General features: G+C 52.3%; 1 protein-coding gene across 4 annotated transcripts in view; it reads left to right on the top strand.

The window, feature by feature from the left end:
* LOC100997412 (kirre like nephrin family adhesion molecule 3) overlaps positions 1-18,881 on the top strand; it is a 39,782-nt gene extending 20,901 nt beyond the window's left edge. The window contains exons 6-12 of one of the 4 annotated variants that reach the window (XM_031653877.1): positions 1,968-2,068; positions 5,382-5,580; positions 7,072-7,107; positions 10,841-11,023; positions 13,108-13,217; positions 16,654-16,740; positions 17,354-18,881. In XM_031653877.1, coding sequence (XP_031509737.1) covers positions 1,968-2,068; positions 5,382-5,580; positions 7,072-7,107; positions 10,841-11,023; positions 13,108-13,217; positions 16,654-16,740; positions 17,354-17,797 — 1,160 coding nt within the window. In that variant the 3' untranslated portion in view covers positions 17,798-18,881. The remainder of the gene's footprint in view (positions 1-1,967; positions 2,069-5,381; positions 5,581-7,071; positions 7,108-10,840; positions 11,024-13,107; positions 13,218-16,653; positions 16,741-17,353) is intronic. The other 3 variants (XM_031653879.1, XM_031653878.1, XM_031653880.1) reach the window with 3 other exon arrangements.
* The last annotated feature ends 4,417 nt before the right edge of the window (positions 18,882-23,298 follow it).

The raw sequence follows: 23,298 nt of genomic DNA on the forward strand, positions 1-23,298 counted from the left end.
AAGCATTCAAATGAGATCAGGTTTTTGACAACTGCTGGCCAGCGCAGCAATCCTTTGGGAAAGAAATTGGCACAGACCTCAACCGATTTGGCTCAAATCAGGTATCTGCAGGAAGGGGAGAGAAATCTTACTAACCCTCACCCTGTTTCCCTTTATCCTGGTTTTTGTTTTCTTTTAAGAAGCAGATGCATTTGATGATGCCTTTTAGAATCCTGAAAACCCCTCAGGGAATTCCTAGCTCCTGGGAAGCACAAGGAAAAGGTTGTGTGTGTGTGTGTGTGTGTGTGTATGTGTTGGGTTTTTGTCGGTTTTTTTTTTTTTTGGTTTTTTTTGTTTGTTTGTTTTTGAGACAGAGTCTTGCTCTGTCGCCCAGGCTGGAGTGTAGTGGGGCGGTCTTGACTCACTGCAACCTCTGCCTCCCAGGTTCAAGCAATTCTCCTGCCTCAGCCTCCCAAGTAGCTGGGACTACAGACTCCTGCCACCACGTCTGACTAATTTTTGTATTTTTAGTACAGACGGAGTTTCACCATATTGGCCAGGCTGGTCTCGAACTCCTGACCTTGTGATCCGCCCGCCTCAGCCTCCCAAAGTGCTGGGATTATAGGCGTGAGCCACCACGCCTGACCAGAAAAGGTTTTATCGTATCGTCACCTTTTAGTCCAGCAGCAAAACAAAGCACCATCCGGCTCCGAAAACATCAATCTCCTCATCTCTTTGGGTCCTAGACCTGTTGGAGCTAAAGGATTTGTAGGAAGGAGGGCAGCGCTCAGCCCATTCTTAAAGCCATGGAGGGTTCCCCACGCCCACCTCAGGCTGCCCCAAGCCCTTTGTCTTCTCAGACCCAACAGAAGTCACCGGAGTGTCTCCAGTACCTTTTCTCCCTTGGCTGGGAGCTACTCATAGAAATGCAAATCTGCTTTAATTAAGGTGGCTAATAAACAGCAATTATGTTTGCAGCAATTTTTGTTTTGTTTCCAGCATAATTCTGCCTGTTCTCCAGATGCGTTGCTCCCAGCTCTCTTTCCTCTGGTATCTACCACCTAAGTCCCAACTGTTACCCCAGCGACTGAAAAGGGAGCATGACCGTTTCCGTCCCTACACCCATCCTTCAAACACCCAGCCCAGCCAGGAAGCCAGCAGAGCGAAGCTAAACTAGCGGCTCCTTTTGGCTTTCACGGCCAGGCAGGCGTCACACGGGAAAGACTTGGGTTAGGTAACAGGAGGAACTGGACAGGGGGTGCTGGGGAACAGGCTCCCCTCCACCAGGCAGACTCTCTTGGCTGTGCAATGTGGTGAATGAGACAGGTGCTCTCAGAACCTGACACCCATGAACATGTGCCACACTCTGTGATATAACACTGGGGTCCGTTTGGGAGCCATGGCCTCACAGCGTATGCATTCCACCCATCCAGGGTGATTCCCGCCCTTAGGAGGGGGACATCAACCATTTCTTCCCGTTGGCCCGGCTGGCCGAGGACCTCCCGTTTGTTAGGCAAGGGCGCCCTCTACTGGATGTCTAAGGAATGGCTTGCAGGGGTGCAGCTGGCTGAGGCGGGGGGAGTCTTCCTTCATCCAGACACCTTCCCACCTCCTTTCCAGGCTTACTACCTCCTCCCTAAAGCTTTCCCCGTCCGCCAGATAGAATTATTCTCTCTCCTCTGAAGTCGGTTAGCACTTTATCTGCACCGCTCCTGTAGTACTAAGACTCACCACCTTTTATTACAGTTATTTATATCTTCTGGGGATTCTGACTTAGAAGCATTCACTCATGATCCCTTGAGAGGTTTATGACTGAATGCCTAATTTATCTCTGAGTCCCTACCTTGCACTTTACCTTGCACATACAGGCCTTCTGCAAATGTTTGCTGAATGCTTGGATTAATGAATACACTTCTGAACCCACCCAAGAGGGCGCCAGCAGGGACGTGCCCTTCCCAGGTGCCTAATGGGACGCTGTCTCTCAACAGGACCCCCCATCATCTCCAGCACCCAGACCCAGCACGCCCTCCACGGTGAGAAGGGCCAGATCAAGTGCTTCATCCGGAGCACACCGCCGCCGGACCGCATCGTGAGTGCTCCAGGGGCGGGCGGGGGCCGGGCCAGCAGCCAGACGGTCACTTTTGCCAATAGCTGGGTGGCCAGCCAGGCAGTGGCAATGCACACCTCCGAGGCTCCTTTTCCTTGCTGAGGAAAATTATACCTGCCTTGGCTGTCTTGGAAAAGCGTCGCGAAGACAAAATTGCAGGCCTTTCTCAGAATAGGCAGTGCTCTCCCAGGATTCATCTGCCGTTCTGCTGAGCTCTGACATGAACGGTGCTGACCAAATTCCGCATCCTAAGGGCAGAGGGGCACACGAGGGTAGTGGAGAGAAAAGACAAATGACTTCTTCCCTATCCTGGGCTCCAGGCCACTATTTAGCAAAATCTTAGAGTGCAGTTAATAGTTAGCAACTCCTTTCTGTGCCTCCCTGAGTCCTCCTTGCCAGGTCTCCACGGCCTTTACTGTCCATGGTAGCCTGCCCTGTTACCTATCAATCATCCCCTCTAAAGTGACCATTCCAGTCTCCCTCTCTTCTTCAAAGAACTTATCCCTGCAATGCAGCTAAGGCAACTGAGGAGTCCACCCTCAGCACCTCCTACCAGGTATTTGCTTGCCTTTTTTTTTTTTTTTTTTTTGAGATAGAGTCTCGCTCTGTCACCCAGGCTAGAATGCAGTGGCACAATCTCGGCTCACTGCAACCTCCACCTCCTGGATTCAAGCAATTCTCGTGCCTCAGCCTTCTGAGTAGCTGGGATTACAGGCATCTGCCACCATGCCCGGCTAATTTTTGTATTTTCAGTAGAGACGGGATCTTACCATGTTGATCAGCCTGGTCTCAAACTCCTGGGCTCAATTGATCCTCCTACCCCAGCCTCCCAAAGTGCTGGGGTTACAGGCATGAGCCACTGTGCCCAGCCAGTATTTGCATTTTTTTAAAGGGAGGGTCTTGCTGAGTACGGAGCCTCATGTCTGTAATCCCAGCACTTTGGAAGGCTGAGGTGGGAAGATGAGCCCAGGAGTTTGAGATGAGCCTGGGCAACATAGTGAGACCCTGTCTCTACAACAAAGTTTAAGGTGAGGGCAGAGTCTTTTTTTTTCTTTCTTTCTTTCTTTTTTGAGACAGAGTCTTGCTCTATCACCCAGGCTGGGTGCAATGGCGCAATCTTGGCTCACTGCGACCTCTGCCTCCTGGGTTCAAGCAATTCTCCTGCCTCGACCTCCAGTAACTGGGATTACAGGCACCTGCCACCACACCTGGCTAGTTTTTTTGTATTTTTAGTGATCCAGGGTCAGAGCCTTGTACCCAAATCCATCTGAAACTGGAGGGATCTCAGGCATGAAAACAAAGAAAAGTGAGCATTTTATAGCACTACTGGGGGAAAACTATTATTTGTAGTAATTCCCAGTGTCTGGCAAAATCCTGCTAGAAGACTGCCCGGGGTGGAGTGGGCAGGGCAGCTGTACCTTTTCACAAGGCGGCAGTGCAGGGAGGGTGGGGTTGGCCCAGACATGGAGCAGCTGAGGTCACTCCTAATCCGTGCATGCGGGGGCTGACACCCAGGCTGCACCAGTTGAAACTGTCATCCTGTAAACTAAGATATTATTAGAGTATTATTGCCGCTACACACTTTCTCAAGCATTCAGTTCATTCGCTTTCTGAAAGATTCACAAAAAAATTGCAAGAATTCACAAATAAAACTAATACCTATGCCTCGTCATTCATTTTACTCTTTAATGTTTTTAATTATAAATGTAACACAAGCTCATTGTCAAATATTCCATTCACTCTTGGACATTTTCACACCTTCTCTCCAGAAATATCTGATTCTAGGCCAGCGGTTCTCGCTGGCCCCAGGGGACATTTGGCAGTGCCTGGGGACACTTTGGTTGTCATTACTTGGAGGATACTCCTGGCACCGGGTGTGTAGGGGTCAGGGTGCTGCTGACATCCTGCAGTGCCTGGGACAGCCCCGCAGCCAGGAATGGGTCAGTCCAGCATGACAACAGCACCGAGTTTGAGAAACTCAGTCCCTCTCATCAGCCCTGAACCAGGGTGTGCGAGGCGCTTACACGATGAGGTGCAGACAGTGTATGTGGCCGGCTCTGAAAACTGTTAACCAGCAGCCCTGTAAACTAAGGTAGACAAAGGTGATCGCAGACACAGCTCTGTAGACACATTTCTCACACAGACATACAATGTCACACAGGTAGACACATTCATGGGGCTGCTGTCCTAACTCACACCCGCCCAGGCAGCCGCAGTCCCAGGGGACACTTGTGTGGAGGCACAGGGCGCAGGCCAGCAGGGTGCCCACTTTGCCCCGAAGGATGCTCCCCAGGCCCCCTTCTGGGATGGAAAGACCCTCTGAGGATGCCCCGGAGTATGTGTGTGTGCTTGTGCTTGTGGATTGTGTACATGTGTGGTGTGGGTGTGTTGTCATGTATGTGTGTCATAGCATATGTGAACATGTATATCTGTCGGTGGTGTGTGTACTTGTGTGTGAGAGCACATGGTGTGTGTGTATGTCATAGTGTGTGTACCTGTATGTACACATGATGGCGTATGGCGAATGCGTACATGTGTTGCAGTGTGTGTTGTGGTACATACATGCGTGTAAGCATGCTTGTATTGTATGTGGCATATAGTGTGTGCATCTTGATGTGTGTGTGCATGTGTACATGTATTTGGGGGAGTGTCTGTGCGTTGCGTGTAGATGTGGTATCGTGTCTGCCATGTGTATGTACATGTCTGTATCATGTTTTTAGTGTGAAGTGTGATGTGCATGTATTGTGATGTGTGTATGCATGTTGTGGCATGTGCACATGTATGAAGGCATGTGTGCGATGTAATGTGTGTGATTTGGTGTGTGCATATGCTGTGATGCATGTTTATGTGTGTTGTACATGTACTTGCGTATGCATGTTTGTGGTGCGTGTGCACAAACCTGTGTGTATACACATTGGTGGTATGTGTATGTTGTGTGTGTTATAGTGGGTGCACGTTTGTGGTGTGTGGTATGTATATAAATGTGTTGACCATGTGTGTGGTGCTGTGCATTGACATGTGTTTGTGTGTTGTGTGTGCACATGTGTACATGCATGTTTGCGCTGTGTGGGATGTTGTGCATGCACATGTGTGGTGATGTGTGTTGTGTGTGCACCTGCATGTGTGCGTATTTGTGGTGTGTGGGGTGTGCGCCTGCATACATACCCAAGTGTACATGTGTTAGTGTGTGGCAGTGAGCATGAACATGAGCAGGGCAGTGGCACTGTGACTCTGGTGTGGGTGTGTCCTGGGCCCCTCTGGTGGAGTCTGCTCCTGATTCTGCGCCCCCGGACAGGCCTGGTCCTGGAAGGAGAACGTTCTGGAGTCGGGGACATCGGGGCGCTACACAGTGGAGACCATCAGCACCGAGGAGGGCGTCATCTCCACCCTGACCATCAGTAACATCGTGCGGGCCGACTTCCAGACCATCTACAACTGCACGGCCTGGAACAGCTTCGGCTCCGACACTGAGATCATCCGGCTCAAGGAGCAAGGTGAGAGCTGCCAGGGCCGTGAGGGAACGATGAACGATGGAACCAGAGGGGCCCTCTCCTCGCCTAGGGCAGGGCCCAGGTGGCTGCAAGGTGGGCCGGGGCCCAAGGACAAGCCACAGTGCTCCTCCTGGCCGACCACACAGCCTAGCCAGCCAGAAGCCTCCTGAGCCAGGCTCTCGCTGAAGCAAGGGCCACTAGCCTCCACCAGGAACCAAGAAAGGGAAGCACACAGCTCAGAGTGGCAGCCCTTGAGGGCGATACTTCAGTAGGAGGTGGCCACAGCAATGAGCAGGCGGGTGGCAATGACAAGCTGCCCAGCAGCCTCCAGAGGCCCTGGCTTCTGTGCCCTGCCCTCCACCGTGGGCCCTGGTCTGACACCAAAGTGCCCTTTGGGAGGTGTCACACCTGGGTGGAGCGTGGATATACTGGCATGGGTGTGCTGGGAACCTGGCCCAGCCACAGTGAAGATGACAAGCCCATCCAGTTACTCAGACAGAAGTCCCACAGAGGGCACCCACTCCAAAGCTAAGGGGTCGGGCTTGTTTGTCCAGATCCCTAGGGTCGGGGGCTGGGCTCACACCACCTGCAGACCTAGGAGGCACAGGGACCCCTGTGCCCCAAAGACAGCACTGGGCAAAGCAGCCGGGTGGGTGAGAAGGAGGAGGAAGAAGGTTCACCCCACTAGCCCCTGGTCAAAGATGCTCAGATCTCCGGGGTCTGCTCAGAGCTCTCAGGCACAGACAGCAGGATGGGGAGCCTTGGAGGGGCCCGGAGGGGTGGCTCCGGAAGCTCCACCACAGCCAGCAGCAAGCTGGGTTCTGAGAGGGGTGGTCAATCTTGCCCTTTTGCCAGCAGGGGCTAAGCCATGGTGGACCAGGGATTCGTGCTCAGCTGGGCCTGGGCCTTTGGATGGGCCTTGGGCGCCCAGGAGGCCTCAGTCCTGGCAGTCTCTGACACCCTCTTAGGTAAAGGCCCATTCGCAGGCTGTCAGGCTCAGCAAGAGATTCTAGGCCAAGTGGGTGGTCTCAGTAGGGTCCCCAGGCCTCAGTGGACCACACCTATGGGTCAAATCACACAGTATCTCCCAACACCTCTTCCCTAATAGATGCTGCTTTGCATAATGCTTTGCACATAATTTGCATAATATCATCCACACATCATCCCAAACCTTCCTGGTCCCCTGTTGCCTACCCTCCATGTCTTCTCCTTGGTGCCCCCACCCCCATGCCCTCCCCCAAGTGTTCTCACCCCAACCTTCCCAGACCCCTCCGAGACATGATTTCTCTCTCTGGTCCCTAGCCCCTCCAGTCTCTAAGTCAGTCTGAATGAACTCCAAGTTCAACTGGGCTAGTCTGGATCTGCTGGGGGTCCCAGAGACATGACTGGGAAAGGAACCCCTCACCCAGCCCCCCTCAAGCAGCTAATCCCCAGTCCCACCCCACCCTGGCCAGCCAGGCCCTGGCTGTAGACGCTTGCTTTATTTCCAAACAGGTTCAGAAATGAAGTCGGGAGCCGGGCTGGAAGCAGGTACGGAAGGAGATGATGAGAATGGCCCTGGGCAGGGGGTGGGGGAAGGGACTTCTTGGCTAGCTGGGGAGGGAACCCAGCAGGGGGTAGGGAGGCCTGTGCTGGCCAATAATGTCTCTGCCCTCCCCCGTCCTGAGGGTTTAGTGTAGTCAGAGCAGCGGGGCGGGGGGTCCCAGCCATCTTGGGCCTAGGGACCCCAGAGACCTGTCTCCTGCCTGCCGCTGGAACCCACAACTCCTTCCGCTCTGGGACACTGACTCTCACTCTTCCCTGCTCCATTCCTTCCATCCTTTCTCTTCGGGAGCCCTGACTCCTGGCCTCTGGGGTCAGCTGGTCCCTGTCCTGACTGCCTTCTGCTTCCAGGCTCTCTCCGACCCTTCCTACTTCTCCACATCATCACCAGCTTGGCCACTGCTTCCCAGGACACCGGGGGCCCCAGCCCCTGCTGTGGCTTGTGCATCCATGCTTGCTGTTTGCCACCCCTCTCTACTCCTGCAGTCCCCGTGGAAGTGTCATCTCACCCCAGGCTGAGGCTGCAGGGCAGCGCCTCCCTCCCCAGGCACACACAGCAAAGCAGTCATCATGCCCCTGGGTGGAGTTGCTCTCAACCCCACCCCCAAGCAGAAAAACAGAAAAGAGAATCAGGACCAGCAAGCCAGGCTCTGTGGCCATGCTGAAGACTTGAGTGGTCCTCCACCCTAGGCCTCCTGCCACACTGGCCCCTGGCCCGTGTTACCTCCTCAAACTCTACGTGGGATCCTCGTGCCCCTACCTCTGCCCCTCCTGGCAGACATGCCCCTATCAGAGCACCAACCCAGGGCACAGGTTGCTCACAAAGGCCCCTGCAGCCCACGCTGGGGCAACCCAGAAAGCTGCCAGCCTCCCGCTGCATTCTCCCCAGGTCCGTGCTAATGCTGAGGGTGGTGTCTCCTGTCTCCGTGTCTCCTGTGTCTGCTGACACTCATCCAGAGCTCCCTAACACCCTCTCCCCTCGGTGGCTGACTCCTGGTGCCTGGCAACCTCCTTGGATGGAGGGGAGGCTGAGCGGGGACAGCCCCTCCCTCCAGTCCCTCTCCAGGGGCCATGCAGGGAAGGTTCTGTGCAGAGAGGAGGGGCCTGCACATCACCCTAGGCCAAACCTGAGGAAGCCAGGCAAGGAAGAAACACACACAGGCAGGCTGGGGACTGGAAAGCGATGCCACCCCGGGGCGCTCACCCCCGCAGGACCCCCTGCTCTCCCCCTGCCCACCTGCCCAGGGACCATTGTCCCGCTAAGAGGGCGCCCCGCCCCCAGCCGTCAGCAGCATGTGGAAACACGGGCTGGGGATCCCAGGATCGGAAGGCACCTTCAATGCCGCTGCCCAGCTCTCCACGCTGCAGACAAGGCACTGAGGCCCAGAGGTGTTAAGGAGCCTTCCATGGGCATACTTTGGCTCTGAGTTCTGCTGAGACAAGCCCTGTGTTTTTCCAAGGAAACTTACCAGGAATCTGAGGAGAAACCAACCCAAATCCATCCAATTCCAAAGCAGAGAGTCCATGAGCTGCCAAAGCCGTTTCCCTTTCCTCATGGAACTGAAACCTAGAGACACTGTCATCTATTGGGCAAGGCAAGCTCAGCTGAGTCCCAGCCCCTTTTCTCAGTCTGACTCTTGAACCAACTTGGGCACCTCGCGTTTCAACCCCCAAGTGTCTACCTCTTCCTCTTGGTCTCCTCCCCGTCACCCCCGCAGTTGTCCTGGCCACTAATCGGTAGGTAACGAATGGCTTCGTGTGCAAGTCCTGGGGTGGCAAAGGGATGCGCCAGCTTAACTAACAACACTGCCAGCCAGGGGCGCCAGCTTCCTCTGGCCGGAGGGCAAACGGCTGCCCCCCTACCGCCACCCTTCGATGCCTCCTCCCACCAGCATCTTCAGAGGCCAGGGTTTGAGGTCTTTCTCCTCTCTTTAAAGAAAAAGACAACAAAAGGCTTGTTGGGTTGTAACCCAGAATGGATACCTAGTTGTCCCCAGTCGCCCACACTGACGAACGCAGGGTAGGCTGGGGAGGGGCTCCGTCTTTAAAAGGAGCTTTCCTGGCCTTTAAGACTGTGAACTGCTGATCAGGCGCAGTGGCTCACGCCTGTAATCTCAGCACTTTTGGAGGTTGAGGCGGGCAGATCACCTGAGGTCAGGAGTTTGAGACCAGCCTGGCCAATATGGTGAAACCCCATCTCTACTAAAAATACAAAAATTAGCCAGGCATGGTGGTGGGCGCCTGTCATCCCAGCTATTCAAGAGGCTGAGTCAGGAGAATCACTTGAACCAGGAGGCAGAGGTTGCAGTGAGCTGAGATCATGCCACTGCACTCCAGCCTGGGCGTCACAGCCAGACTTCGTCCCAAAAATAAAGGACTGTGAACTGCTGGTGACCCCTTCCCAGGTAACAACAACAGCAAACACCAAACAGGGCTGGGTGTCAGACTCTGCTCCAAGGCCTCTGCCCACACTCACCCAGCTCAAGCCCATAACAACTCTCAGAGGGGCGGTAGCATTATCCCCACTCTACAGATATAAGAAAGGCAAAGTCCGTTGCTCAGAAGAAGGGATGGAGCCAGGACTCGGAGCAGCGGCAGCCTGGGCGGTACCGAGCATATGAGATGTAGAGGATCTCACATGTCACTCTGTGGGTGGAGCTGGACAGGGTGGGAGTGGGGTGAGTGGAGGGGCGAGGGCAGTGACAGGAGACCTAGATTGACCCTGGCTGTGCAGCTCCTGTGTGTCCTTGGCCAAATCACTTGACTTCTCTGGACCTCAGTGAGAGCCCCAAGCTCTCCCTGCCCCAGCATTCTCTAGTTCTATTCCTGATGGACTCCTCATGACCCCAGATCGTGTGCTCAGGCCCCACTTGCAGCTGTAGAAGGGCCAGAGCTGTCTGAAAGATCACCCCCAACTCCATCCTTACCCTCCCTATCCCTACCCCCACTCGGCTTGGGCAGGAGACAGGCGGCAGAGACTCAGCAGGGGTGAGGCCTTGCCTGCCTCTCTTGCCGGGAGGGGTGCAAGGATGCTCAGAGGGGAGGCCTCCAGGGAGAAGCTGCAGACCTGGAGATGGAGCGAAAGGGGCCTCTCTCCTTAAAGAGGTTGCAGTGGAGAAGCTGTAACCCTGCTCCCTGGCCCCTGAGACTTGGACACCTGAGGGCCACAACCGATGCCCAGCAGACCTGCGGGGAAGCTGCTTAGACCTGGAAATGCTAAGAGCCAATGTCCTCTGTATTCACCCGAGAAAGGGAAGGGAAGGAGAGAACATACTGAACAAACAAGGGCAGTGACCATAGTCGTTTTTCAAAAAAAAGCCAGGGCCTATGACTCACTGGCCAAAGTGTGATAGAGCATTCCTGTTTAATGCCAGAGAGAGCTCCATCGTGCCAGCCTCACCCTTCATCTCCGGTCCTCCTGTTCCCTGGCCCTCCCTTCTCCGTGTCTGCCTGCCTCGCTTTCCTTCCTCTGCCCTTTGCCCCAGTTCCCCCGCCCTCTCCTCCACCCACCAAGCCCCCGTGTCCTCCACCCTGGTCTTTGCAGTCCCAGCTAGAGCTGACCCCGGTTGGACTCGGCCTGTGCCTGCCCAGGCCCGACTGAGGCATTTCCCAGGAGGGTCCCATGTGGCAGGGGCTGCACCCACAGGAACGGGGTGAGATCTTGGGGGGACAGTAGGCCATTCCCCATCCCTTGTCAGCTGTGCCCGCTTCTCTCCCACAGAGTCTGTGCCGATGGCCGTCATCATTGGGGTGGCCGTAGGAGCTGGTGTGGCCTTCCTCGTCCTTATGGCAACCATCGTGGCCTTCTGCTGTGCCCGTTCCCAGAGAAGTACGGGAGGGAGATCCGGGATCTCAGGGAGGGGGACAGAGAAAAAGGCCAGGCTTAGGCTGCCCCGGAGAGCAAGTAAGCAGGAGTGCAATGAACAGGGGTCCTAACAGTGCTGTGAGCTCCTGGGCAGGGAGTGGGTCTGATGTATCGGTGTATGTGAGCCTGGGCAACATGGCGTCTGGCAGAGTGGGCAGTAGGCTGAGGTTGACCTGGACTAGACTGAGCTTCATCTGCAGGGCAGCCAGCATTTTGGATTGAACATATAGCTCTTTTGATCAGGAACTGTACAGAAAGATAGGCGGAAAAGTGGTTTGTGGTTTGATCCTTGCTCTACAAGAGCTGTTAGTCTAGGAAGACCCCATCTATACAACAAAATAAAAATAAACTAAAGAGCTGCTAGTCTCACCAGAAAAATCGGGTCACTCACATAGCTGTGGGGGAGTGGGTGGGGAAGCAATAAAGGAATTGCTTTGAGCAAACTTTTAAAGGTCTTCAGTGATTACCAATAAAATTCTAGTGTTTGTGCATGCTTGAAGAATTGCATGCACCCAGGAGATATGCGTGAGAGATTGGATGGCAGAGAACAGGTGAAGACAATGGAGACACAGTGTTCCAGTCCCACCTTTTCTGCCACATGACCCTGGGCCAGCCACAGCGATTCCAGGCCTTGGCTGAATCATTTATAATGAGGATATGACCCTGATGACCCCATCTGGCACTAATATTGTATGAGTGTAATGCACAAAATCAATCACCGGAATGGTCTCCTCCTCCACTCAGCAGCCTGCACATGTCTGAAGAAAGCTGTTCCCCTTGTGTTTTCTGCACGCCGAGCTAAGCAGCCTTGGCTGTCATGACCACCCCAGCAATAATGTGGTCTCAGGACCTCCATCACCACCGTCTCAGTGGAAATTATACGGCAGCATATAAATATATACACATACACATACATATACACACATATATATGCATATATATATATATGATTTTTTTTATAGAGAGTCTCTCTCTTTTGGCCATGCTGGAGTGCAGTGACATGATCTCAGCTCACTGCAACCTCCGCCTCCCAGATTCAAGCGAATCTCGTGCCTGAGCCTCCTGAGTCACTGGGATTACAGGCGTGTGCCACCATGCCTGGCTATTTTTTAAATTTTTTGCAGAGACAGGGTTTCACCATGTTGCCCAGGCTGGTCTCGAACTCCTGGCCTCAAGTGGTCTGCCTGCCTCAGCCTCCCAAAGTGCTGGGATTACAGGCATGAGCCACAGCACCAGCTCCTCAAGAATTTCCTCTTTTTTTTTTTTCCTCTTTTGAGACGGAGTCTTGCCCTGTTGCCCAGGCTGGAGCGCAGTGGCACAATCTCAGCTTACTGCAACCCCCGCCTCCCGGGTTCATTCAAGTGATTCTCGTGCTCAGCCTCCCCAGTAGCTGGCATTACAGGCACCCACCACCACGCCCAGCTCATTTTTGGATTTTTAATACAGACAGGGTTTCACCATGTTGGTCAGGCTGGTGTCAAACTCCTGACCTCGTGAGCTGCCCACCTTGGCCTCCCAAAGTGCTGGGATTACAGGCGTGAGCCACCGCGTCCAGCCAAGAATGTTCTAACAGAGTTCTCCAACTAGAAACAGGCTGCCTCCTGCAGAAGTGGCAGTAAAGCTTCCATCATGGAGGCGTCCACAGAGAAGCTGCCCAGCACCTCAGGGGTGTTTCTCTTTAGATGGGGGTTGGCCATGGACAATTTAAGGTCCTTTCCAACACTGAGATTTGTGGTTCTATGAATGGAGGGATCAGAGTCTGCCTGGTAGAGTAAGTCAGAGAAGACTTCTAGAAAGAAGTGAGAATTCAGTAGGATGGAAAGGACCTAGCTCAGTAAGTTGGACAAGTGGCTGAAGACAATCTTTCAAGCCAAGGGTGCATGGCTGAGGGGCATGTGACAGGAGCCAGGCCGCCCATAGGGTCAGCCTCCTCTGGGGCCCAAATGCCCACAGCATCTCCATATGGAGGTTCTGTTGGTGGCGGGTCAGTGAAGCTGCTGAGTTCAGGGGCTGAAGGGGAAATGCAGAGGGTGGCAGAGCGGAGGCAGGGGACGGCAAGGGAGCTTGACATCTCAAAAGAAAGAACCAAATCTATCATCTACACTTTACTATTTTATCTCCAGATCTCAAAGGTGTTGTGTCAGCCAAAAATGATATCCGAGTGGAAATTGTCCACAAGGAACCGGCCTCTGGTCGGGAGGCTGAGGAGCACTCCACCATCAAGCAGCTAATGGTAAGAATGCGATTACACCCCATCCCATCCCGTGACCCCATTCCCAGAAGGTCCTGGGACTAGAGGCTTCTCAATGACCTAGATGCTTCCAAAAAGCAAAGCAGCAGTCAAGATGCCCCCCGCCCACCCCACAATAGGTGAGGCACACACTGTCAGCCAACAAATGTGATTGTGTGCCTGCTATACTGTGCTTGTGTTCTGGGAGACTCAAAGGCATCTAAGATGCAGTGCAGGCCAGGTGCAGTGGCTCATGCCTGTAATCCCAACACTTTAGGAGACCGAGTTGGGAGGATCATTTGAGGTTAGGAGTTCAAGACCAGCCTGGCCAACATTGTGAAACTGCATCTCTACTAAAAATACAAAAATTAACTGGGCGTGGTGGCAGGCGCCTGTAATCCCAGCTACTAGGGAAACTGAGGCAGGAGAATTGCTTGAACCCGGGAGGTGGAGGTTGCAGTGAGTTGAGCTCAGGCCATTGCACCCCAGCCTGGGTGAGAGCAAGACTCCATCTCAAAACAATAACAACGAAAAAGTTGCAGTCCAGCCTTCAGAGAGCCTGGCTCTTCCGTAAGGAGAAAAGACATGCATAAATTGCCACAATATGTTGTTATATAACATATAATCCCCCCCCAACCCACTGCACACACACACATAGCTATTATAGATATTCAATACAAGTCCTCTCCCTCATCCGCCACACCCCACCAAAACGAAGTCTGCACTAAACACAGGTTCCTCCTTGGGGACTGGATTGCAAGTGAACTCATCACTTCTCCAGCCACATTAAGCCTGCTCCTCCTCTTCCGAATCCCCATTTATGGGCCATCATCTACCCAGTTGTCCAAGCAGAAACCTAGACAACCATGCTAGAAGTTTCTAGTTGCCTTGGTTGTAACATGTTGGAGTGGAGGCGGCGAAGCAAGGGATAAAGTAGATGGGCTTTTTGGTGCCTCAGTGTCCTCATCCATGAAATGGGTCTGAAAGCCACAGTATACAGGGCTGTGGTGAGGGTGAAGTGGGCAAAACTCAGAAGGGCTTGAAGCCAATGGAACACAATAAGTGCTCAACAAATATTAGCTATTTATGTTGCTAGAGGGTGAGCAGCTGCTGCTGTGTTAATCCCGGGGTCTTCGGAGCCTTACACAGACGCTGGTAGAGGCTCACAGACGTTTACTGAGTCAAACTGACTGTTCCCTTGGCTACACTTTCTCTCTCCAATTGATTTTCAGGTCCTGTCAATTCCACTTCAAAAAGTGTCTCAAATGTGTGCCCCACCTGTCCTCCACCATCACTTCTTTACTTCCGGCCTCATCCGTCCTCCCCTGGATGATTACAGCAGCCTCCCAGTTGGTCTCAGCCTTCTAGTCTTTTGTCTCTTTTCTCAATCCACCCTCGAGAGCCTTGAGAAAGGAGTCTTTCTAAAATGCAAATCTGGTCCTGTTACTTGCCCACTTAAAATTCCTCGGTGGCTCCCCACATCTGCTGGACAAAGTCCAACTTCCTGGTGTGTCATCAGGGCTCCTCAGTGCCAGGCAGCCACCAACCTCTCCAGCTCCATTTTCCGGCCAAGTGCATCTGGCCTTCCAGACATGCCAAAGAGCTTGATTCCTGGCCTTCGAGTCTTTTAGACTTCAAAGGCCTGTGCACCGGCTGTTCCCTCTGCCTGCTAATTTTGTCTGTTGAATTTCACATTCTCCTATAACAATCAACTCCAAGATGTTCCGGGCTTGTCCTCCCCGCCCCTGGCAGAGCTGTGCACCTTCTGCTCTCCCAAAACACTTTGTATGTGCCTCCTTTATAGTGCATTCCCCCAGTTCCATGTTAGCTTCCCCAGTTATCCCAGAGTTCCTCGAGGGCAAAGGTCATGTTTGAGTCTACGCTCATCTGTTTCCCCTGGGGCCTAACACAGGGCCTGACACAGTGGAGTGTTTAATTTTACGAGGGAGGAAACCACAGCCTAGACCTCAGAAGGGATGATGTCTCTATACTTAAGTTTAATCAGGTGTGTCCTTCAACCCCAATGGGACCTTGAATTCTCTCCCACTGGGACATTCTGTTTGCCTTAGACTGTCTCCACATCCCTTAGTCCAAACCCACAGGCAAGAGTGTGGGCCGCTTAGCGTCAGGCGGGAGCAGAGGGGACTTGCTGTGGGCTCTGGGCTAAGCGACCCCTTGAGGAGATCGTCATTCTCCCATTTCTTTCACCTCCTGGCCCCAAGACAAACCCATCTGCAAGGAGAGGCAGACTTAGCAATTGAATCTGATGGGAAAGAAGGTCTCCAATCCAGACAGTGCCAGAGCATTTACTGGAAAAATGAACCACGTGGTCTCCTTAGTGAGGAGGCAGCAGGGTGGCAGCACCTTGGCTCATTCCACGGGGCTCCAAAAAGAAACGAGGAAAGCAAGTTGCAAGAGAGAAGAAACATCCCGGCCCAGAGAGTAGGAGGGAACCTACTACCTATACCGTGCAACTAGCAGAGAGACACATGGCAAGCCTCTCGTGTGTCACAGGTTAAGCATCACTGTGGTTATTCAGATTAATTCATATGCCCACTGTGTGTGGAGTATGCGTTTTCATCTTACGTCTAATAATTATGTTAATTTTTAGTAATTTAGAGCTAAGCCACTTTGCCTATTCCTTCAACATATACATACCATTTGAAGCAGCTCTATTGTGTATCAGGCACTGTGCTAGGCATTGGCAAATCAAATAATTAAGAGATTCCATCCCAAAAGCATGCAAGGTCAGTGACCACAACATGCAAAGCACTGAACCAGGTGTGGGGGTACCCAGAGACAAGCAGGAAGTGATCCTTGCCCTCAGGCTGTTTGGCATCTCTAAGGAAGACAACTTTTCATTAGAATAACAGGTGTGGCCCATGTCGCCAGCATCTCACAGATGGTTATTCCTTGTGACTCCTTAAGGCCTGCACTAGGCCTGCACGCTGGATAAGAAACTGCCCTAAGGAGCCTGGCCGTGCCCAGTGGTTGATATTCTGAAATTATTTATCTACAAGTCCATCTCCCTGATGAGCAGAGCTGTATCTTAATGTACGTTAATCTGTGAATCCCTGATCCTTAGCAGAACACCTGGCCGGCATTTTACAACAAACGTTCAGTGAATGGAATTGAATCAGGCATGTGGATCTCTGGTGATGCCCTTGCCCAAGTGAGGAAAGTGTGGCCTCAGATACCTGCCCCTCGCCTCCCCTAACTGCCCCTCACCTCACCGACCTACCCATCTCCCTCAACTGCTTCCCTGTCTCCTAGGATGGGGGTCCAGGAACTCATCCTGAGTCTTCCACATGGTCCAGGCAGTGAGGGGTTGTGGGGCTTACATAGGGCAATCTTTTGAGTTTCTGATCTCATCTTTTCCCTGGGGAAAGTGGAGGTGTAGCCACCTCCGATCCACTGAGCAGCCTTTTTTGGGTTGCAGATGGACCGGGGTGAATTCCAGCAAGACTCAGTCCTGAAACAGCTGGAGGTGCTCAAAGAAGAGGAGAAAGAGTTTCAGAACCTGAAGGTAAGAAGGGCCCCAGCTTATAAGACACAGCCGTGGAATCTGGTCTTAAGCTCTGATGGCCCAAACCCCAAATCTATACAACAAATGACAGCAAGTCGAGAAGAGAAGGCCAGAGGCCAGCTTGGTGGCAGGTACCCGTCCCTGCCTAAGGCACCTGCTCTCCCCACCCCAACGCTGAGGAGGCTGAGAGAGCTAATGCTGAGACTCCCCAGTTCTCTTCCACAGCCTCCTCACATGTAGATTCAAAATGAAGCATCCATGTTCTGGATAAAAACAATTAAAAAGTCTGACTTTCAAATGACCTTGCATCACCCTGACATAAACCCAGTCAAGAGCCTCTGCTTCCCTCCTTTGGCCCTCAGCCCTCACCCCTGCCGGCCCTCCCCTCCTGGGGTCCGCAATTCCCCTTCTGCCATCTCCTGTTCAGTGTCCTTCTGCCCCTGCACCCTCCCCGCAGCTGTTCACCCCCGAGTTTGCTCCCTACCAGGTCACTCCCTTCCTCCTGTTTTCCCTCTTCCGTCTCCGCATAAGAGGACGGGCTCAGCCTGGAAACCCCAGCCACGTTCAGTGGAGGCTCCACCAGGTGATGCTCCTCTTTCTCTCGCCCACCCAGGACCCCACCAATGGCTACTACAGCGTCAACACCTTCAAAGAGCACCACTCAACCCCAACCATCTCCCTCTCCAGCTGCCAGCCCGACCTGCGTCCTGCGGGCAAGCAGCGTGTGCCCACAGGCATGTCCTTCACCAACATCTACAGCACCCTGAGCGGCCAGGGCCGCCTCTACGACTACGGGCAGCGGTTCGTGCTGGGGATGGGCAGCTCGTCCATCGAGCTTTGTGAGCGGGAGTTCCAGAGAGGCTCCCTCAGCGACAGCAGCTCCTTCCTGGACACGCAGTGTGACAGCAGCGTCAGCAGCAGCGGCAAGCAGGACGGCTACGTGCAGTTCGACAAGGCCAGCAAGGCTTCTGCCTCCTCCTCCCACCACTCCCAGTCCTCGTCCCAGAACTCTGACCCCAGTCGACCCCTGCAGCGGCGGATGCAGACTCACGTCTAAGGATCACACACCGCGGGTGGGATGGGCCAGGGAAGAGGGCAGGGCAGGTTCCGGTTGTCCAGGGACGAGGGGTACTTTGCAGAGGACCCCAGAACTGGCCACCTCCAGGACAGCCTCCCAGCACCTCCGCTACCGCCTTCCTTCGAAGCTCTGATCAAGCACAAATCTGGGTCCCCAGGTGCGGTGTGCCAGAGGTGGGAGGGTGGGGAGACAGACAGAGGCCGCGGCCGAGTGCGCTGTGCTCAGTGCTGGACACCATGTCCCCGGCCCTTTCCTGGAGGCCCCTCTACCACCTGCTCTGCCCACAGGCACAAGTGGCAGCTAGAACTTTGCTTTCACGAAACTGCGGTCCACTCTCTGGACTCTCCGTGGGCTCTACCCCTCGCTGACCACAAGCCCTCCCTGCCCCTGTGCCTGTGCTCCCATACAGCCCTGGGGAGAAGGGGATGAGGTCTTCCCAGCACTGAGCCGCCCCAGAAACCCTGGCTCCCCACGGCTGCTCATAGCCCATACCCTGGAGGCTGAGAAGCCAGAAATGGCCTTGGCTAAAGGAGCCTCCCTCTCACCAGGATGGCCGGGAGCCCACCCCCAATTTGTTTGGTGTTTCGTGTCCATACTCTTGCAGTTCTGTCCTTGGACTTGATGCCTCTGAACTCTGCGGTGGGACCGGCCCCACCAGAGCCTGGTGCACTGGGGGGAGGGAGGGAGGAGGGAGCCTGTGCTTACGGAGCACCTGGCCTGGCGTGCCCCTCCTGGGCTGTGTGGCCCCAGCCTCCCCACCCACCTCCTGCTTTGTGTACTCCTCCCCTCCCCCTCAGCACAATCGGAGTTAACATGAGAAGTGCGGGAGCTTCTCTGGTCAGGGTTCTCTGAACAGTTGTGGAGACAGTGCTTCCTGTGAGGTGTGGCATTTGAAGGGGCTGGAGGGCAGGTCTTTAAGATGGCGAGACTGCCCTTCTCAGCTGATAAACACAAGAACGACGATCCTGTCTTCAGTAAGGCTCCACGAGAAGAGAGGAAGTATATCTACACCTCACCCCTCCCAGTCACCACCTGAGAATAAATGTTAGGGACAGTACTCCAACATGTTTGTTCTGTTCTTTTGTTCCTACAAAGCACCACAGGAAGAACCCAAGAGCTCACAGAATGTGTTGGGAACCCAAGGTTCTCTGCCCTCCTTTGATTCAATCTTCCTAGACATTGAAGGCAGTTGACAGCTCTGGTTGTGGTGGCAATAAAATCTACAGGCTGGCTCCTCTCCTTTGCGGGTAGACCCAATCCAGAGGATGCGTGGGACTCACCAACCACCTGACTCAGTCAAATATAGCTCAGAGGCAGAGTGGTCACACTAGACACTGGCCAGGCCATTCCGGACCTTTCCTCTCAGCAATATTCAGCAGGGAAAATTTCCTCCTCTAAAGGTTCAGAGAACATGACCCCCTAGAAAGAGTCTAGACCACCAGGCACCCTAACACTTTAATATACAACTCAAATAATGTTCTAAGAAGAGCCTTGATGTGGTCATGGCAGATGGGATGGATAAACAGGGGCAAGTTCGAGTGCTCGTTGAGGGACTGGGATCCAAATGGAATTTTAAAGAACCCAAATTGTCCCTAAGGTGGGTTGGAGGTTCCTCGTCAGTTTTAAACCTTTCTTCTCCAACCTTCCCTGGTAGTCCTTACCCATCATGGGAACCTTCACCACACCAGCTTGTGCTGCTTTCCAGACACTGATTCCTTGGATGGTCCCAATCCACAGATTCTATACACAGCCTACATAGCTCCTCCACTCAGAGGAATTTTCTGTTTCAATCATATTTCCAAGTGCTTCAAAATGTCCCAGAAACCTGGCTAGCTTCCTTTGCAGCCCCCAAGCCTGAGGGAGTAAAAACTGATCAGAAATGTTAAGTGCACGTCCACAGCCCACATTCTGCTGCTGGTACCATGCTGGCCTAGCATAGACATCAGGATGCTGGCCCCTGCCCCCTCTAGGTTAATCTCAGCAAGCACTCTTTCTTTCTTTCCATATATGTTTTCCCTTGGCTAACAGAGAACAAAGATCCAAGACCATATGCACAATGCCTTGGTGTGCTGGAATAAGGAAAAGATGACTTTAGAGGATCTGTCCATTTACTTCTCTTATTTCTCCTGGTCTTCCCACCTTGGATATGGGTAGACCATCTACCTCCTAGTCCTCAACACAGCTGACCCCGCCCCTTGCTCCTGCTATACACACAAGCACACAGAGAAGGAGAGAGAGAGAGAGACAGAGAGAGAGAGCGAGAGTGCACTAATAGGGTGGAGGTGTCCATCCTTCCATTCTTTCCTGGGAGCCAAAGTTATAAACCAGCAGAATGGGGAAGAAATGTGTTCTATAAAATGAGCCCTTCTTCCTGTCCCTCAGCACACCCAGGGTAAGAATGTGGATTGAGCAGAGCGCTCCAGGGCAAGTGCAAACACTAGGCTGCCGGATGCCCAACCCTCTGAGCACTCTCCAAGGCCCAATGCAGCGAAGAAGAGCCCAAGGGATAGGAGGTCACAAGGATGATCTTTGTGAGAGACAAGAGCAGAGAGGGAAAAAATGAGGGGGATGTGGAGGACTCTGGGGCACTGAGAAGCCCGGATTGAGCTGGGTGCATCCCTCAGCTGTCTCCAGCACTATTTACTTCTCACAAAGGAGTGGGGGTGCAGAAAAGCTGGTGAAGGGAGGTGCCAAGAAACAAAGGCAGTGGGAATCCCCGAATTCCCCTGTAGGTGATTTCACATTAAATAAAACGAGTGCTCTACATTTGTAATCTCATTTAATCCTCACAACTCTACAAAGTATCACCGTTTTACAAATGTGGGTTGAGGCTTAAAGAAGTCAAAAAACTTGCCCAGGGTCAAGTGCTAACGAGTGACAAACATGGGATTTAAACACACATGATTTCCGCCACGAGATGTTTCCGCCGTACAGTGAAAACTCCAGGCCACACTCACCGTAGAATGTGGCTGGAAGTGGCTGATGGTAAAGGCCATGCGCTCTGGGGCAGGCCAGGCAAGAACAAGCATAGCTCCATGAGGAAGGCAAGACTGGCTTCCTCCACCCTAAGTCCTCAAATGACCTGAAAGACCACAACGCTCTGGGAAACAAAGCTATTCTGTGTATCAAATCACCCCCACCTCTACCAAAGCCAGCATCCAGTCTTCCAATAGCTTTAAACTTCATTACTGGCTCAGAGTCACTGGATGGGAGCCCAGTCTCTAATTCTCAGGTTCAAGATCAGTCTGCCAAGGCCAGGGTTATTTCCACCGCCTCTTCTACTTTCATGGAATAGGAAGTACTTTCACAGTAAGAGCAAAAATGTCACATCAAATCCGTTTCTGACGAAGCCTTTTTGAACAAATTATATAAAGCAAGAGGCCATGAAGCCGATTTTAAGTTTCCAGAATGGAAAGGAGCCAGGGAAATGAAAATAAACACGGTGTAGTCCTTGGGAGATTTCTTAGAACAGGACAAAGGAGCCGACCAAAATTCTATTTCTCATTTCCTAGTTGGAGAGGAGTCCATGCTGCTTGGGGCACTTGCTATTATGGAATCAGAACCAAAGGCACAAGGTACACACACGCGTGCGTGCACACACACACACATTTGATTAGTTCTTCCAGGTATTATGTGTGTGGTTTGTCATGGCACCAGAAAAAAAAAAAGATAAAAGGGAGTCTTGAGATTAGTTTATTCTCTGGGATCTTTCCCTATAAAACACACTTGTTACTGAAATAAAAATATAAAATTTAAATAAAGACTATCTTAATTTGCAAATTTTTTTTTTTTTTGAGATGGAGTCTCGCTCTGTCGTCCGGGCTGGAGTGCAGTGGCCGGATCTCAGCTCACTGCAAGCTCCGCCTCCCGGGTTCACGCCATTCTCCTGCCTCAGCCTCCTGTGTAGCTGGGACTACAGGCGCCCGCCACCTCGCCCAGCTAGTTTTTTGTATTTTTTAGTAGAGACGGGGTTTCATCGTGTTAGCCAGGATGGTCTTGATCTCCTGACCTCGTCATCCGCCCGTCTCGGCCTCCCAAAGTGCTGGGATTACAGGCTTGAGCCACCGTGCCCGGCGGCAAATATTTTTTATTTTAAATGCTCCTTGGTGTGCATATCTAAAGAAACAAACATTTAGATGTAGACCAATGACAACTAAATCTTAAATTTCACTTCCCCTTTCAAAACCTCTTTTGAAAGCCTCTTATCTAAGTTGCTCTTAGGAACTGTAACCACATACCAGCGATTTGCAGCTTTCAAATCAAAATGAGCAGCAGTCTCTGGGAGTCATTGATAAAGAGTTCGTTCACTGATAGCCGCCTGTCATTTCCAGTGAGCCTCCAACCATCTTTTCCCCAACTCCTTATGTTTCAGTGCTCCTAACCAGGTCATAAACAGAGAAAAATTTAAAAAATTTTAAACGCTCCTCTTCTTTCTAGAAATAAGGAATTGTTTTCCTGGTCAAGTCCATGTTTGCTGCAAAACCATTAATTATTTCCCTCTCTAACTGCCATTCTTCCTTGGCCCTCCTCCCATCCTCGCTAACAGCAAGTTCTTTGACATACACTGAAAGCTTTCATTACTACAAGCCCTATAGTTTTCCTACTCCCACAGCCTCCATCTTTAAAAGGCCTTCTGTGAATATACACCATTCACAAGATACGTCACCAAATTGTCATCTACCTCCCTGGTTATATTTATGTCTCTGCCAATATCTGCCTGCCACTCTATGTTCCCAGTGCTTTTCTCGGAAACAGTCCACTCAGCCCACCCACGGGGCTGAGACATCCTCAATCCCTGAGTAGAGAGCTTCCTTGAGTTCCCTGATTGGAGAGTACCAGACAAGAAATAGCATTTCCTTCCGCTGTTCCTTAACCTTACGGCCCTTGGCAATATCTTGGAATGCTGAAAACATTCAAAAAATGGTTCTTTCTAACTGTCTTCTTTATGGTGTTCTATTAGTGCTCAAAAAGAAGGTTAGTGAGGTCTCAGGAAGTCCAGATGTTCCTGGAAAGAACTGGAGTTTAATTAAATGGAGCTTATCCGAAATCTATTCCCAATTATGCAAGAGAAAAAGTACTATTCTGGATAAAAGCTGAATATAGGAAGGGATTCATCCCTCTGAAGATCACTTTTTTCTTTTTTTTTTTTTGAGACGGAGTCTCGCCCTATTGCCCAGGCTGAAGTGCATTGGTGTGATCTTATCTCACTGCAAGCTCCACCCCCGCGTTCAAATGATTCTCCTGCCTTAGCCTCTCAAGTAGCTGGGATTACAGGTGCCCACCACCATGGCCAGTTAATTTTTTTTGTATTTTTAGTAGGGATGGGGGTTTCACCATGTTGACCAGGCTGGTCTCATACTCCTGACCTCAGGTGATCCACCCGCCTCGGCCTCCCAAAGTGCTGTGATTACAGGCATGAGCTACCATGCCCAGTCTGAAGATGAGATTTTCAGTGAGACAAAGTCCAGGTGGACTAAAAG

This window comes from Papio anubis, chromosome 12, assembly GCF_008728515.1.
Source record: "Papio anubis isolate 15944 chromosome 12, Panubis1.0, whole genome shotgun sequence".
NCBI lineage: Eukaryota > Metazoa > Chordata > Mammalia > Primates > Cercopithecidae > Papio > Papio anubis.